The following is a 13,001-nucleotide window of genomic DNA, read 5'->3' on the forward strand; positions in this document are numbered from 1 at the left end:
CACCAGGTTTAGATATGTCAATTTTTGAAAACTTTATTGAAGAAGATTTCACCATACTTTCTTCATAAACAAGAGCTGAAGGAAAGTTGCATGCATTAGAGAAATGTCTGCATATTACAGTGGTGGGGAGCTACCCAGAACAAGGAGACCATATGTGCCATTTGTTACCCAAGAGAGTAGAAATGCCATTTTTAATTACAACTATGTAGTCACGGGATGAGATTTTCAAAGTCAGTTGAAAATCTCAACCTAATTTTTTGGTTTATACAGAGTAGAAGGGTTTCTCACCGTGTGAATATTCATTTGCTGAGGATGGTAATCCTGAATCTCCTGATCTTCATCAGTGTAAATCAGAAGCAACTCCTTTGCAGTCAGTTGAACTATCCCAGGGTAAAACAGGTGTGACAAGAATCTGCCCCAATGAGTACCTCTTGCTTTAGACTGCTAGCTTTGTGACTGAGATCGAGTGTGGGTATGTGAGCATCAGTTGGAAAATACGTTGCTAGAGAGAAATGTCTCTGATCCACATACCTTTGCTAAATTGTGGCAGATATTGCAACCCCATGCAGTATCTTTAGGGGCCATTGTATTAAATTTGAGTGGCTTATGTGTGATTGTGTTCTTCTCTATGGGGGAGGGCTACCAGAGCTCCTCTAAAACCTAAAAACAGTGAGGGCGGTTAAAGTGAGTCACTGAGACTGAACAGTTAAAAGAAATGCCACACCCTGCGGTGGTTTGCAAATGTACTGGTTCAAACTGAGTTTTCCAGAGACCACCAGCCAAAGAAAGGGCTTTTGGGGATAAAAAGACTGGATTTAAACTGATTCAGGACTTCTCCCGTTTCTTGGATCAGAAAGGCCCCAGCTCTTGTGAAAGAGTTGGAAAGACTTTGGGCTACTAGGGTCCTGTAAGATTTGTGGGTGACTCCTAGTATGTTGTTTAAATCTATTTATTGTTTTTATATGTTTTTTTTCTGTAATATTTTTACCTTGAGAATAAATGTGCTTGCATAGAAAGAGCTGTGTGGTAATTTCTAGATGCTGGCAATACACTATTCATAGCCTTCAGAGAGAAAGCACCACAAGTTCTGGTTGTAAGGCACACTGGCTTGCTGGGAATATTGCAGCTGGTTTTGTAGGGGGTGGGGGTGGTCACTCTGTTCAGAAGAGTGGCAGATAGGAAGCCACTAGGTGTCAGGTTAACTTCATTGTAGTATAGCAAGTGTTGTGTGTTGAAAAGATTAGGTCTCTTTACTAGATACTTTTATGGTACAACCTGCTGTTAATTCATCTGGGAAATTTTGACTACTTCATTCTCTGTTCATACCAGCAGGATGGTTTATGTATGCCATATTTGTGTTAGCTTATGTATTCAAAGTAAATGTGATCTTAAGTCGTTGTAGCCTTTTTAGAGAGAGAAGCTTTTGTGTTTCATTTTACTGCAACCAGATCTTCCAAGTAACTTGACTTTTTGGAAAATAAAAAATGATTGTCCTTGTATTTTCTCAAATTCCTTAGCCCATGCTGGATCCAGTCATTCATAAAATGATTAAATATGTGCAGAATGTGGAAGAGAAGGACCTAAAAGACAAGGTAACATTCTGATTATATCAAATATACATGTAGAAACTACTGTAAATATTAATGCTAAACCACCATAACTTGAGAACAAATTATACTAGTTTCTGTTTGGAAAGTATCACTTGAGCTAAATTTAGACTGAGAATGTTTGTAATAGGAAACTGTGCTAGTGGGTTTGCTGAACTTACCAGGATCCACTTTAAAATCTTACTCAGTGTTAGACCTTCCTGTCTAAAAAGACTTTTCCCTCATAGTTGTCCAACATGTTCCCCTAGGTCCAGTCATGCAAGGTGCTGAATACCCTCTATTCTTGTTGACTTTCAGGTGCCTAGTACCTTGTAGCATTAGGCCCTGTAGCCTACATTTTTAAAGGCATTTAGGCATTGCTCTGCTGAGTGTTGCAACACCTAACTGACTAAGGAGGCTAGGTCTCATTTTCAAAAGTGACTTAGGTGGAGCAGAGCCTAAATATCTTTTAAAATCCAAGGGCTACATGGCTGCTTTGCTCTGCCTTGGCTGCAGTAGATATAAAATTGCATTTCTTTACAGATACAAATATTATATTGTTTCCAAAAGAGTTTGCTAATCTTTATCAGAGGAGATCATTAGATTTCAACATCTTCTGACATATTTTTGTTCTACATTGTACTGAATTTGTCCTCTATGTTTAATGAGTCTTTATAGTGTCTTTTTCATGAAGCTTATTTTAGGTTATAGCTGCACTGAAATTTTGTGGGTAAAACTTTTGTCAGTCAGGGACGTGAGAGAAACATTCTCCTGATGGATGAAAGTTTTACTGATGCAAAGCCATGCTGGGGACAGCACTTTGTTGGAGGGAGACGCTCCCCCGCCAACAAAACTACCGCTCTTCATTGTGGGTGGTTTTATTTTGTCAGCAGGAGAGCTCTCTCCTGCTGACAAAAAAGAGCAGCTACACTGCGTACGTTACAGCAGCATGGCTGTCGCGGTACAGTAGTGCTGCTGTAAGGTGCACAGTGTAGACATAGTCATAATGATGTGTTGGAAATGTTACTGTTTGTGCACTTAAAAAACAGTGATAGACATGAAATATGTATCTTACAAATTAGAACATTTTAGCACATTTAACTTTCAACAGAAGTTTCTTCATTACCCCTAAACTTTGTCTTCATAGTGATTCTTTCTAGTAGTCTGAGTAATACTTCTCCAGATGTTCACAGAAAGACAAAGTATTGCGGATTATAGATCAAGCAGCCTTCACCAGGTTACTGTTGTTACCCTTTGTGTCTATTATCCAAGTCTAAAACATGACAGGACTTATGCTTAAAATAAAATGTCTAAAAATCTGTAAAGCCATTACTTTAAAAAAAAATGTTTTTAACAGAGGCTAGTTAGTATCCCTGAACTCCTGTCTGCTATAAAGCTACTGTGTATGCGCTTCCAACCTGACCTGGTAACTGTGGTGGATGATCTACGATTGGACATTCTGTTGCGCATGTTAAAATCTCCTCACTTCAGTGCAAAAATGAATTCCCTCAAAGAAGTAAGTCTGAATTTTTGTTTGAGTATGACAGGCTATTCTTGCTATACCAAAAGTAGTGTCTGAAAGGCAAAGGGGCAGGGTGGTTTTATGCAAATCATGTGGCCTTAGGGAAGTCTTAATTCCAAGCAAAGAACAAAGGAAGTCAGTCTAACAAGAATTATTTTTGCAAGTTAGCAATGGATGCAAGGGTTTTGGTTTCCTTGGAAAGAGTCCAAGTCATATCAGCCTTCTCTAAGGACTATTGTTTCAGCTGTATTTGTGAGCAGTAGTCTCTGCCATGCCTGGGCCATTCATGGGTATTCCACAGTAAGATAAATCTTAGATGTATCCCAAAGGCTGTGCTGAGCTAGCAAACATTTTACTCCTCATGTGTAACTGCATAAAAAAACAAAACTCTAAATTCAGCCTCTCCAGATGTCACTTACAGTATGCAGATGTAGTCATACCAGCTTTGGAAATAAGAACTGAATATCTTAGTACTCCAAGAAATTGCTTTTTTAAAAGCCCACCAAATTAAATGTATTTGAAGGCTTTCTTGGTTCAGTTCTTGTTTCTGGGATATATTAAACCTTTCTCAATTGTCATTTGAAATCAGTAACTCCAACGTGTTTATCATTAATCTTGGGTCCTTGGTCATAAGTGTATCGCATTCCTCGTGAAATCACATAAATGCAGCATTTTGGGTTTCGTCCAGAACTTGTACTTTGGTCACCTTTATCACTAGGCTGAGCTGAAGTGTAATGGTTCCCTACCATGGAGACAGGGAACTAATTTGAGAGCCACAAAAAGAAACCTGTTCTGCAATAATAAAATTTTAGTAAATCTAAAGAAGTTTGCAGTACAGGAGGGCCCTCCTGTCTGTGACAGAATGGGATTAGGAAATTGATGTAATAATGATACCCAGCAGGCTTTTCTCTTTTTAATAACTGGCCTTTGGCAGTGCATTGTTATATTCTCCTGATGCTTGTACTACTTTGGGCTTTGCAGGAGAGTGCGCCTTTTGAATGGACCCGTGTGTGTGTGTGTGTGTGTGTGTGTGTGTAAGAAAGAGAGACATATATAATACAGCAACAGTTTTAACATTCTGTGATTTATAGGTAACCAAATTAATAGAAGACAGCACTGTATCAAAATCTGTAAAAAATGCAATAGACACAGACCGATTATTAAACTGGCTAGTTGAAAACTCTGTTCTATCAATTGCACTAGAAGGTAAGCTTTTTTACCAATTGTTTTACACTATGAACTTTGAATGAATGTCATAGGCTTCAAGGGACTGTCAGCTGGACTTTTTTAAAATTGTTTTCTGATAGAGTACCCTTTATAAAGAAGTGCTTGGATTTTTCTACAGTGTTTTGATTATTTAGAAGGGTTCTGAGAATACCACCACCAACCATGCTGAAGCACACTTCTTTCCTTTTTGTCGTCTGATGCCTCCTTCAGTTGCACTTTCAACTTTGCTGGTCTTATAGGTTACCACTTGCTGAGTCTAGGGGAGAGTGTGAGGTTTTTCAAAGCTGACTAGATGCGATATGCTGTCAATTACACAGAAAAGCTGAAAAAATAGAGAAATTATGGGTATTTCTTGGATTGTTTTTTCTTTTAGTAATCTTAAGAATTGTAATAATAGCAGGCACAGAATTTTCAGATGGAAATGACTTTTCAAATTGGTACTCTTCCTTTGAAATAAAGTACCAAGTTTCTTGCTATGACTTGTATTAAATTATTCATTTTTTATATTATTCACAATTTCTAATTTAGCTGTCTGTCTGTTCGGTTAGGTAATATAGACCAAGCACAGTACTGTGACCGCATAAAGGGAATTATTGAACTGTTGGGCAGTAAACTGTCTTTGGATGAGCTCACTAAAATTTGGAGAATACAGGTAAGCTTAAGGATTGTTCTATTTTATGTATCATTTAAAAAAAACACTTAGGCCAACATTTTCAAACTTAAGTGCCTAAATTTAGGCACATAACTTTGAAAATAGTGAAAATCTAGCTGTCCATTTATGTGCTGGATCACATCACTTTGTTCATTCCCTGTGGAATCGTGGTGTACATTATTAATGGACTTAAATATCAGTGTAGACTCCTTACATTCAGTTTTCAGCGATGGTCGTTAGCATTTCACTTACCTCATGAGCACCATGGCCCTGGCCACAAAAGTGCTTCTGGGAAAGAACGCCTTAACATGTACACGTTTACCAGTCACTTACTATTGTAACTACTGCCTTCAGCTAAATAAGTTTAGATTCCTGTTTATTTTGTACCTGTGTTAATCTTTATTTCCTAATAAACATCTCTCCCTTCAAGGTTGCACTCCTTGTTCTAGCCCAGTGTTTCTCAACCAGTGGGCCATGACTTTGTGGGGGTGTCACAAAAGGCAGTTGAGGGGATCGTGAGGTATTTGAAAATGTTATTACAATCTAAACCAAATAAAACCTCTCCCTCTTTTCCCACTCACCCTTACCACTTAGTCAATTATTCTGTTAACCTCTCAAAACACATTCACATAAATTAAATAGGCTTCTCATTGATACCCTTTTTTATGCTTTTATAGCGAATGTAAGAGGGTTACAAAAAACTTCGATTTTAAAATAAAGGGTGAAACATTATATTAGCCTATGACCATACTTCAGCATTTTAATTTTCTTGGATGAAGGTATGAATCTGAATCCAACTCTCTATCTGCCTTTAAATAGAGGAAGCTCAAATTCTGTTAATTGTCTCTTAATGATTTCTGCTCTATTACATATTTACTATTGACAACAATCTGTTGGTCTTCTTACACTAACATTAATCAATGTGTAGAAAATGATTCTCAAATTCTTAATGCAAACTGCTGAATGAAAGCTCTCTCCTCAATCAAAACTGCTTGGTCTGAAAGTTAACATGCTAGTGCCAAGTTGTAGTCAACACAGAAACAGTTTAGCCTTTTATATTTTGTACTAAATAGTTTAAGCTTTTTGGACACTTTGTATAAATTCCCAGTAGGATTGGGGATAATAGCAAGTCTCTCTTGCTCAGTGAAGCTGTGACATTGACATGACTCATCTTGCACTTCTGAGCTCAGCTGTAATACTTTGTCTTCCTGCTGGCCTGTTTGTGACATGGCTTTTGTATTAAGGGCTTTGTATCACTTCCCTCTGAAGAGTCTAAATGTGATGGGGGGCGGGGGGGTGAATAGAGTGCCCTGAGCGTAAAACGGTGTAATGTTGGTGGAAGACTTCAATTTTAACTAGACTTTGGGCTCTGTTCAAAATTCCCAGTGTGTAATGTAAAGAAGTTGTTGATAGCTTGGCTGGTCAATGCACTATCGCGTATTCAGATTGTTATTCTGTTATCGGCCTGTTTTCACATCCTGTACAGGATGGTATTCATGTGAAGTTTCCTAGGTTCTTTTAATGATCTGGTAGCTGCTGACACAGCGCGTCACCTCAGAGGAGGACAAGTCAGTGCAGCATTTTAAAGATGCTGCACAAATGAAGCCGTTGATTTTTTTTTTTTTCCTTCCGTTTCCTTCGAGACTGAGTGTGTCCTCTCTGCCTGAAGAGTAACATTTCTGTACACTGCTGAACTTGAAGGCTCTTGGAGCTTTCATAGAAGGCACTCAACTATTTGCATTTTGTTTTTAATAGGAACATTTCAACTGGGCTTCCCCCACTTCTTGCTATGGATTGATTAATCTGGTGTGTAGTGGTGCATTCAGTGTTGATGGGTTTTTTACTTTGTAAAATCATAATGCAAAGGATTTTTTTTTTTTTTATTCCGTATAACTGTTTGGCTGCAGCCAAACAGGACACTTTAGCTGAATGATTATCATGTCATTGTCCAGATCTCAGGAAGAGCTGTGTGAATCTCAAAAGCTTGTCCCTTCTACCAGCGGTATTACCTCACCTGCCTTGTCTCTCATTCAACTTGGTATTTTAATTCCCTCAGTTATAAACCCTACCTTCTGAATGCAGGAACTGTATTGAATGCTACAACTTCCTCATGCTTCCTTCTGGGATCTACCGATATTTCGGCCCAAATCTCCTCTTTCCTATTTTTATTTCTGATTTTATTTTATTTTTAGGAAGATGCATAGCTTAATGGTTAGAACACTACAGACTAGCAGGAGTTTTGGTTTCTGTACTTAGCTCTGCTACTGATTTGCTCTGATCTTGGACAAGTTACCTGTATCTGTGTTTGTTTCCCAGTGTGTGAAATCTTGCCCTGGGGTGTGTACATTGTAAATGGAGTGGGTGGTATGTGCCAAGAAACAAGTGTGTGAGGTGGTGCATTTTAGCCATGGGCCTCATTTGGAGTCATGCTTGTGTTTTTTATTACGTCATGGTCATTTGTGAGGATAACTAGGGTGTGTAGGACACCTGGAAGAAGCATGATGTTGAGGAAAGGATGGAAGCATAGCAAACCTAGTTTTGGGTTTAGAGAGATGCATAAAAGAAGATGCCCAGAAAAGAGAGAATACAGGGTGATGAAATATGTTCTGGGAGACATCAAAAAGATTTGATTGCCCTCCACAGCTGGTGTAGAGTGAAGGTCTAGGTTCCACTTTTTGATGCAGCATCAAACCAGGATGACACCATGCAGTTTAGGTTCATCAGCGTTATGTTTTTGGAGCTGGGATTCCCAAGCCAAATTTTAAATTAACAGCACTTCTGTTCTCATAATGGTAGAAACCTACAGGTCACTGAGTTCAGTTTTCATTTTTCCCCCATCTGGTGAAAGCCTCCCATGCTCATTCTGTGTTCCCAGGTAATGCAATGAAAAGTTCCAGCACAGGAGTCGCGCATACTGCCACCATTGCAGTCAGTGGAAGTGCTTCAGCTGCAGCTCCCCCACTGTAAATGGGACTCAGCAGTTGACAAGATATTTTCTCTGAGAACCGTTGATTCTGGATTTTACTTCTTCCACTACCGTATCCCACAGAGCCTGGGATCTAGTAACTTTCTGGTCACTGTGCAAAGCCTACTTCATCTGTCAAGCACTCACTGGGTTGTATAGATTGATGATTGGGGTGGGAGAAGTGTTTATGGAAAGCTACTTATTTATATTGCTGGTGAGTGTTTGAAGGCTATGTGAAATTCAAGGATTGTGATAATTTTCCTCATGAGGCAATCCCAGTGGTTTCAGTGGGGCTTTCTGGAGGTGCAGGAATTGGGGCCTTAATGTTCATAAACAGAAAAAACATTTCTATATATGTACGTAACTTCCATGAATAGCTTTGGAAAATGTATGTATGGAGAGGAGAGATCTGCAATTGTCATGTGCAGTGGTGCAAGACAATTGCAGATAGCATCAGTACCTTCCTGTTTAAATGTTAAAGTATTTCCATATGTAATTTTAGACTGAACATCTTGACAAGCAATAAACTGACAGCTGTACATTCAGCAGATTGATGGATATTGTGGTTCCTCGTTCTACTTCTGTGGGTTCCACCATCCTACCTTAAATGATGCCATCAAAATTCTGTAATGGTGGCCACTAGGATGTGGAAATCCTGCAAACACCTGTGTTGGCATATCTTTTCCTCGTTCTTAAAATGGTTAAACACTGAAATAGAAAATACTTCTGAAAGAGTGAGCAGTTAATTTAAAGTCAGTTACTCCTGCCCTACAATATCTGCCTAGAATATTTACAATTAACATAGCATTTCTCACAAATATCAACTGTTTCTTTTTGGACAGTATTTCAACCACCTTTGGGGGTTTGGTAGATTGAGAGTACTGTCCTGTCTTGTTCTAGAATGATTCTCTAAATGATTCTCTATTTCCATGAGATGCGGCGATACTCATTTTTTCCATGGTTGCTCAGACATCTGAAGGATTTTACATGAAATGTGTACAGTCTTGACTTTCTCCTCCTTGCAAAGAACTAGTTGTTGTCTCTCATTTCCTCCCCTCTTATTTAGTCAGGACAATCATCCACTGTGATTGAAAACATACACACTATTATTGCTGCAGCTGCTGTGAAATTCAGCTCCGATCAGCTTAATCATCTGTTTGTTCTTATTCAGAAGGTAAATCTTTATCTGAATTTAAATTCCTCACTAAACCAGGAATGTTGATATGTTTGAGCATCTAGTCTACAAATAACATTTCTAAATACAAATTTCTTTTGAAACCTATAATATGACTTTGTGAAGATTAAAATATTTATTTTAAATAACTCAGCTCCCATTGTGCTGTCGATTTAATCTTTTAACTCCGGTTTCAACCATGTTATGCGTTCTTACTGCTAAAGTATGTTCAGAAGAAGATTTCATTATTGCCTCTAGCCACTCATGATAAATTTTTGGAACAGTGTTTGGTGAATTAGATCTCCTATTAATGAAACTGAGTTCACATCTAATCAAGCTGGCAGTGGCACATGTTGAAACTGTGCCCCTTTATTAATTGGTGATATCACAGTAAAATAGGTCATAGGTGGAATCAATTAATTTGAAACTTTGCATTTTTATTGCGTATTTGCTGCTGTAATAGAAATTCTATTTCTTTGTCTTGCAGAGCTGGGAGACTGAGAGTGACAGAGTGCGACAAAAACTGTTGAGCCTGATAGGACGCATTGGTCGGGAAGCTCGCATTGAGACAACCACTGGAAAGGCATGAAAAATAAAATCTGCCATTGTTAGGATAAAGAATAGAATTACATCTTTTGTAATTACTAGTGTCCCTGACCATTCATGCTGTTCTTGAAGGTCCTAGAGGTGCTTTGGGAACTGGCTCATCTTCCAACGTTACCCTGTGGACTAATTCAGCAGGCCTTGGAGGAACATCTGACAATTCTTAGTGATGCTTATGCAGTGAAGGAAGCAATCAAAAGGAGCTACATCATCAAATGCATAGAAGACATTAAGAGGGTTCGTTTCTCTGTAGAATTACCTTTTTTTCCAAAATGGCATATTCTCTAAAGAGTGGCTTGGGCAGTATCGACACTTCTTTCAAATGACATGGAATTGGACACTTGTCGCATCTGTAAGCTTGTACCTCGGGGGACTCTGAGAGGGGGAGATTTTACGTGAGCCAACTTGTTTACCGTGAGACTCATAGTAAGTCTCTTGCCTTTGTTTTAAACAAATTTGCAGCCCCAGGAGTGATTAGTTTGGGGGAAAATTTGAGTGGACTCAGGGTTAGAATTTTCAGATGGAAATACTGTTAAGATATGTCAGTGTTGAAACTGTGTCCCCTTAATATAAAATATTTCAGATTTTTCTTTGAAAGTGTAAATAATGTTTTCTGGTTTGTCTGCTAGACAAGTCTCAAAATACAGATTAGTTTTTAAAAGCCAGTAATATTCTTTGTTTAAAGAAACAGGCATAAAAAATGTCTTCTGGTATAAGAACCCATTTTGCAGCAGAATTTGCCAAGATGTCTCCTGGGCAGCAGCAGCATGCTGTTGCAGGGAGAGGGTTTTGACCACGTGAAATTCATGGCACATAGCTTAAAGGATTTCCCATTCTATTTACAGATCTGCCCATGTAATAAATGATCTTTCTGTAGGCCTGCAAGAATGCACCTGTCCTTTTTCCATAGTCCAAAATGAGCCATTATGAAGGAGATGGCTTGTTGTTACTTTGGTTTCCCCCTCTCATGCTAACCTAAACTTAGACTAGCCTTTCTATCTTTCCAACACCATCCAAGAGGTGGGTTTTTTTGGTGGTTGTTTGGCAGAACAGATATTCCTTCGGTGCCAAGGTACCTTGCATTCTTGCTTTTCTCTAAAAATCAGAAGTGTAGATCTCAAGCTGTCTGCCCTAGGGGAAATGTTTGTTGAAATCCAGAGTATTCTGTATCTGGTGTTCACTTCTCTTTCCTGTTCTTGCTAGAAACTCCTCAAATATATCCTGAGGCATCCTTCTGTAACAAGTTTTTTTTCTTACTGCTCCCTGCTACAGTATCTCCATCTAGAGCTTTGATAGTATGTAGTTTTAAGCCAGTTTTACAAATGCAACATTTACCTATCTATCCCCACCCCAAACACATACACAAGGAGAAATTAAAACAACATTTGAGAGAATATTGGCAGCACTGTCAAAGGTATGGAGAAGTCTTCAGTGTAGCTTTCTTTCTGCCATGAACAGGCTACTGAGAACGTAACATTGATTGTTAGCATCTAACCTAGAACCAAGATGCTGCTTTCCCCAAACCGAATTTGGTGTGCCAGCTTCTAATGTCAAACTTTATGGAAAATAAAGCCCCCTAAGGGTTCAGTCCTGCAAAGTGCTGAATGCTTCCACCTCGCAGGATCAAATCTTAAGTTCTGTTACAAAACTGAGTTTAAATATCTTATCAGAGGGCTCCTTGTGACCCTAAAATGTCTCATTGAGAACCACTGATTTTCCCCCTTCCAGCCTCTGAATGCCATGGTAGTATTATAATAGTTAAGTTCTGTTTTTCCTGTCTCCTCTCAGCACCTCCACAACCTAGTCTTTCATTGAGTAGCTGTATTTGTTTAGAGGGCAAATGTAACCCTTGGCTTGCCTCTCCATCTTACCAGCTGTCAGCTAGCCATCTCCTTCCTCAGCTATCTGGTGTAATTGTGAAAGCTGAAACTGTCAGTGGAGATGAACCAAGGAATAGCGACTGCAGGTTTATGAAAGAAAACTATTATCCTGAAGCTGGGGCATGGATGATAATAAATAAGTTTCTAGGAATCTCTTACAAGAAACAATTCTAGTATTGTTCAGCATGTACATATGTGTAATTATTTTAACTTCTTTTGTTACTAGTCATCCCAACATCATAATCCCCAATTTGTTTGGGTGGTACCAGCTTTACGTCAGCTCCATGAAATCACACGTTCGTTTATTAAACAAACATACCAAAAGCAAGATAAGGTAAGGCACTTGCTAAAGTGTTTTTGAAAGCACAGTTACATCCATCAAACTTCTTCTATAACAAAGTTAAGTTAAAAATATGGTATGTATTTATGGCACTATTTGAATTGAGGCGTTTAATGTTGTGGTAGTGTCTTGACAGTATAATTTTACAATGGTAATTCCTTAATATTCTGTGCTGTCCATTATATGCAGATAAGCTTATTTCTTCTGATATGTCTGAATTATCTCACAGTATCTTTGCTATTACTAACTACAAGTGAACCTGATTGACAAATTTAAGGGAACAGGTTGGTTTTTTTTATTGACTTTTGACTGAAGTAATAAAATCATAGAATATCAGGGTTCAAAGCAGGACCAATCCCCAATTAAATCATCCCAGCCAGGGCTTTGTCAAGCCTGACCTTAAAAGCTTCTAAGGAAGGAGATTCTACCACCTCCCTAGGTAACGCATTCCAGTGTTTCACCACCCCCCTAGTGAAAAAGTTTTTCCTAATATCCAACCTAAACCTCCCCCACTGCAACTTGAGACCATTACTCCTTGTCCTGTCTTCTTCTACCACTGAGAATAGTCTAGAACCATCCTCTCTGGAACCACCTCTCAGGTAGTTGAAAGCAGCTATCAAATCCCCCCTCATTCTTCTCTTCTGCAGACTAAACAATCCCAGTTCCCTCAGCCTCTCCTCATAAGTCATGTGTTCCAGACCCCTAATCATTTTTGTTGCCCTTCGCTGGACTCTCTCCAATTTATCCACATCCCTCTTGTAGTGTGGGGCCCAAAACTGGACACAGTACTCCAGATGAGGCCTCACCAACGTCGAATAGAGGGGAACGATCACGTCCCTCGATCTGCTGGCTATGCCTCTACTTATACATCCCAAAATGCCATTGGCCTTCTTGGCAACAAGGGCACACTGCTGACTCATATCCAGCTTCTCGTCCACTGTCACCCCTAGGTCCTTTTCCGCAGAACTGCTGTCTAGCCATTCGGTCCCTAGTCTGTAGCTGTCCATTGGGTTCTTCCGTCATAATCAGTTATGACCTTTAGGAAAATAGAA

The 13,001-nt window shown here is 39.0% G+C and overlaps 1 protein-coding gene across 5 annotated transcripts in view; it reads left to right on the plus strand.

Annotated features, from left to right (window-relative positions):
- Nucleotides 1-13,001, plus strand: part of USP24 (ubiquitin specific peptidase 24) — a 107,664-nt gene that overhangs the window by 32,064 nt on the left and 62,599 nt on the right. For all 5 annotated transcript variants that reach the window (XR_013346955.1, XR_013346954.1, XM_077825298.1 and 2 more), the window contains 8 exons: nt 1,518-1,592; nt 2,944-3,102; nt 4,200-4,314; nt 4,884-4,987; nt 9,019-9,126; nt 9,614-9,709; nt 9,805-9,966; nt 11,836-11,943. Coding sequence is in view for 3 of the 5 variants with exons in the window: in XM_077825298.1 (XP_077681424.1) it covers nt 1,518-1,592; nt 2,944-3,102; nt 4,200-4,314; nt 4,884-4,987; nt 9,019-9,126; nt 9,614-9,709; nt 9,805-9,966; nt 11,836-11,943 (927 nt within the window). In the remaining 2 variants the exon portion in view is untranslated. The remainder of the gene's footprint in view (nt 1-1,517; nt 1,593-2,943; nt 3,103-4,199; nt 4,315-4,883; nt 4,988-9,018; nt 9,127-9,613; nt 9,710-9,804; nt 9,967-11,835; nt 11,944-13,001) is intronic.

The sequence above is a fragment of the Eretmochelys imbricata genome, chromosome 8 (genome assembly GCF_965152235.1).
Source record: "Eretmochelys imbricata isolate rEreImb1 chromosome 8, rEreImb1.hap1, whole genome shotgun sequence".
Lineage (NCBI taxonomy): Eukaryota > Metazoa > Chordata > Testudines > Cheloniidae > Eretmochelys > Eretmochelys imbricata.